This window comes from Antrostomus carolinensis, unplaced genomic scaffold (assembly GCF_000700745.2).
Source record: "Antrostomus carolinensis isolate BGI_N321 unplaced genomic scaffold, ASM70074v2 scaffold15937, whole genome shotgun sequence".
Lineage (NCBI taxonomy): Eukaryota > Metazoa > Chordata > Aves > Caprimulgiformes > Caprimulgidae > Antrostomus > Antrostomus carolinensis.
The window spans coordinates 1-4596 of NW_010329631.1; the positions used below are offsets into that span (position 1 = coordinate 1).

The following is a 4596-nucleotide window of genomic DNA, read 5'->3' on the forward strand; positions in this document are numbered from 1 at the left end:
CTCTTGCAGCTCTGGGGCATGGAGGGGAAGGAGAGGTGAGGAGAGCCGGCCCCCGCGCGCCCTGCCCCACGCCGCACCTTGGAGCCTCCAGCCTGAGGGGGACCAGCGATGCCTCTGGGGATGAACAAGCATGGATCTCGCTCTACTACCTCTTTGCCTCCGGACCCCACGGAGATCGTCAGGAGCAAGGCCTGCTCCCGAAGGGTCAAGCTCAACGTGGGGGGGCTGGCCCACGAGGTTCTATGGCGGACCTTGGACAGGTTGCCGCGGACCAGGCTGGGGAAGCTCAGAGACTGCAACACTCACGACTCCCTCATGGAGATCTGTGATGACTACAACCTGGAGGAGAATGAGTACTTTTTCGACAGGCATCCTGGGGCATTCACCTCAATCTTGAACTTCTACCGTACTGGCAAGCTGCACATGATGGAGGAGATGTGCGCCTTGTCCTTCAGCCAGGAACTGGACTACTGGGGGGTGGATGACTCAGAGACTGCAACACTCACGACTCCCTCATGGAGATCTGTGATGACTACAACCTGGAGGAGAATGAGTACTTTTTCGACAGGCATCCTGGGGCATTCACCTCAATCTTGAACTTCTACCGTACTGGCAAGCTGCACATGATGGAGGAGATGTGCGCCTTGTCCTTCAGCCAGGAACTGGACTACTGGGGGGTGGATGAGATCTACCTGGAGTCCTGCTGCCAGGCCCGCTACCACCAGAAGAAGGAGCAGATGAACGAGGAGCTGAAGAGAGAAGCCGAGACCCTGAGGGAAAGGGAAGGGGAGGAATTTGATAACACTTGCTGTGCTGACAAAAGGAAAAAGCTCTGGGACCTCCTGGAGAAGCCCAACTCCTCCGTAGCGGCCAAGGTAAGATCTCCACATCTCTTCTCAAGTCTTGTCTGTATTTGCTTATGACTGTGGTGATGCTTACATGAGGTATTGCTCTGCTACCCTTGCTTAAGCATCTGGGCACTTGTGGCTGGACAGATGCTGTGAGCGAAGGGATGAAAGGCCTCCCAGATGCAAACAAGGCTTAATGTCTCTTTTCTGGATAGCCTGGGAGGGATCTGGCTTGAACTTCACTAGGGTAGTCTAGGCTGCTCATTGTGGGGGCAGCTCCATTGACCCCTGGGTCAGCATACACTAATTGCTGTGCCTGAAGGTTAGTAGACTCGTTATCCAGTGGCTTGTCTTGGTGTGTTTTGTAATAGAGATTTCTTTGGGTGTAAAACATGCGTGTCTCCTACTGCTTAACCAAACTGGCTTTTAAGAAGAGGAAATCGGCTTGAACGCTTAGATCCAGGTCCAGTCAGGAAATAATACCTTCCCTTCTAGGGCTTAATTTAAAATTCTGTGGTGAAATACATCTAGTTATTTGTATTATGCACTCCTAAGCTGCAGGGCTGCTAAAGCTAGGATTTGAATTTAATCCTTTACCTGATTCCAACATATTTTAGGTCTCCCTGTGCAATACTGCTGCAGCTCTGTCTCTGTCAATAGTTGAAGTGCTGCTTACTCTGAAGTTGCTGGCCAGTGCAACAGATCTATTTGAAGGCATTTGGAAGAGAAGATCCATGTTAGGAGAAACCAATGTCAGAGTTGGCTCTGATAATTTAGCTGTCTCTTTTTAGTCACGTGTTCTTTAGTGAGGAAAATCTCTGCAAACACAATGATTCGGTAACCATGGGGACAAAAGTGAAAGGGGAGAGGTTGAAAATTGTGAAATGAATAACTAAAAAGCATGAGAGAGTAAGTAGTAGGGACCAAAACTTGAATTTTCTCTGTACTGGTGTCCTCACAGCATGGCAAAGAAGTAGAAAGAGGCCCCAGCTACCTCTTTAATGTGACCTCCCTCTTGCATGTACACTTGCAAGTGCAAACCTTAGCTCCATCCCATTGGAAGTCTGGCTTTGGTGGGCTCCTCTTGAAAATGGACTTTGTCTTTCCCTCTCTCTTCTTAGTGAAATATTGCACATCATAAACCAAGAGCATGTACAAAAGTTTGGGGAAGGGATTTTATGAAGTGTGGAGCTAAATGGCTCATTCTGGCAGGGAAATGGAGAGACATGGTCAGCTGAACTGAACCAATTATCACTTTTTTAATGACAAACGGAGCCCCAGAATGTCTTTTTCTCTCCAATGGCATGGATGGCACTGTGCTGAACACATTAATCATTTATAAGGCTCCTTTGGCACAGTCCTGGAATCCTGAAACGCAGGTCCCAGGCTTCGTTGTCTGTGGCACTGAATCAAAATCCATTAGAGACTGTTGATGCTCATGATTTATTGTATATGAGCAGGGGTCATTCTTGCCAAATAAGTGTCTTTTGTGATTTATAAATGAAATACACTCTAGCTTCATTTTCTGAGAAAATTCTCAGAGTAAGTGCATTCGACATTGCAGGCTCTGGATTAATTGAGAGTGAATGGTAAAGCAATATTATCCTTCCCATTTAAAGCTACCACTCTGACTTCATTACTGTAATGAAAATGGTGCTGTATGTTCTCAGACCTCAAATATTCCAGCAGTTCCCAAACAGATTTCTTACTCATTTCAAGTGTAGCAAGGAAAATGGGCCTGAGGAACAATTAGCTTACCAGACAGGAACAGAAGAGCTGCTAAGCCTATTCTTTATCCGATTTTCTCCCTGCTGGTGGATAGCTTTTCTCTCATGCCAGAGTAGGCCCTTTGCTTTGATCACCTTCATGAGAATTCATTCCACATATTGAATAGGCTGGACCCAGTCTTCAGCTCCTGATGGAGGGACATGGGGAGAAGGACTTGGCAGCCTGACCAGTTATTATCTGACCTAACCAGCTGTGCCCAGGCTCTGTTTCAAGCTGCGCTTTCTAAATCTGAGGCTCTGCCTGATAGCTCCTGGCCAGCTTTCCTCAGCTGCCTGCTCAGTGGAGCACTTCTGCTGAGACCACAGGCCTCCAGGAACTTCTGTCACCTTTCCTAAAGCCAGACTCCACCTGCTTTGCCAGATCTCGGAGCTCCAACTGTCTCTATAGAAAGGGAACAAAATAAGCAATCCTGAGGTTTAAGGACTGTCACTAAAGGACCTAAAATAACCAGGGAAATGTGTACTTCTCTCAGTTCTTCTTTTTCTTCAGACTTGTGTTTCCCAATGCAAAGGCTTTTCCATTTAGATACTAGACATACAGACTCCCCTCATGTTCTCTTTAAGAAATCTAGAAAATGGCTACAAATGCGGGTTCTCCCCTAAACCCAATATGATTCCTCTGTAAGTCATGTCCTGTTGTCTAACTCCTGCTCCAGCAAGGTGAGCTTTCTTGCTGACTGTCAGCATTGGTTGTATTTTAACATTTTCTGCACCTAACCTGACTGGCTAAATACTGAGAGAGTGAGTTGGTTTACTTGTGTGTGCGTGTATGTTTGTTTATTTTAAAAAAAGGAGTTATATGTGATGTGTCTCGGGGTGGAAAACAACATTCAAATAAGAGAAGAAGAATCCCCCAGACTTTAATTTTTGTTGTTCTTTTATCCACTGGGGATTTACCCATATCTTTTGACTAATCTATCTGGCTTTTAAACTAACCACTTCATGGCAAGCGGTGTCTTATTTATGTGCGATGCTTCACCCTGTACGTGACTGGAACGAAAGCTCTGTTAGATTTTGTAAGACCTACTCCTTGAGAGCCTCCAGGTTTCTACGATGAGGTATCAGACAGCTGTTGAGACCCCAGGCTTGCTGTTTTGTTACCCCCCCCCAGCACTAGCGGAGGGGTGTTTGCTCCTTTCCTATAACCCTGCAGTCCTTCACAGCTGTAACCAGAGCCGCCCCATCCCTGTGTGAGGTGCTGTAGAGCTTCAGGGCAGCACTCCAGCCCTTTCCTGGGGCCAGACCGTGCAACCAGTGCCCAAACCATTTCACCCACCACTTCATTTAACTTGGAGGCCCTTGCTGTGTTGTACTCCCCAGTGCTTGCTTTGCCCAGTGGGAAAACGCTCATGCAGAAATTTGAGCACTGAGGGACTCTCCCTCTACCAAGTGAAAAAATATTTATCAAGCAGTTATTTAATAAAACTCTTCATTTCTCTCTCTCTAGCCTTATAAGATATTTATATTTTAAAGGATCAGTTTGTCTTGCCTCCTGTGACTTTATTTGCCTGTATATCCCTGAGAAATAATCACTGCAGTCTTTGTGGATGCTTCCTCCTCTTCCTGCAGTCACTGTTTTTACATGTTCCTGCTTATTTTTATCATTCTCCCAGGTTTCCCTTAGTAGTTTGGTGGCTGATTTTTTTGGTTTTGTTTTTTTTAAATAGTATTCTTCCTGTACTTTGGTGTACTCGTAACATCCATTTGTAACCATAGAGGACTCTCTGGTGCTTGCTTCTGTCTGGATTTACCCTAGATGAAGATGAGGTGCAGATATTTTCTGGAGTAGCTATTACATTTTGTTGTATGACAGTTTTCCTTTCTCAGGAAGGAAAAACAGCTCTCCAGAAGCCAAGCAAAACTGCTGCTTTTTCTCAGAACTTGGTGTCCATGTCAGGGCAGCGGTGGCTAGCAGTTCCTTAGCACTTTGCTTTGGGCTTTTAATCTTAGTTACTCTTTCC

At 46.1% G+C, this 4596-nt stretch overlaps 1 protein-coding gene across 1 annotated transcript in view; it reads left to right on the plus strand.

Annotated features, from left to right (window-relative positions):
- The first annotated feature begins 108 nt into the window (after positions 1 to 108).
- The window catches only part of KCNB1 (potassium voltage-gated channel subfamily B member 1), a 124632-nt gene continuing 120144 nt past the window's right edge, over positions 109 to 4596 (plus strand). The window contains exons 1-2 of the mRNA XM_010172648.1: positions 109 to 368; positions 569 to 875. Of these exons, the coding sequence (XP_010170950.1) occupies positions 109 to 368; positions 569 to 875 (567 nt within the window). The remainder of the gene's footprint in view (positions 369 to 568; positions 876 to 4596) is intronic.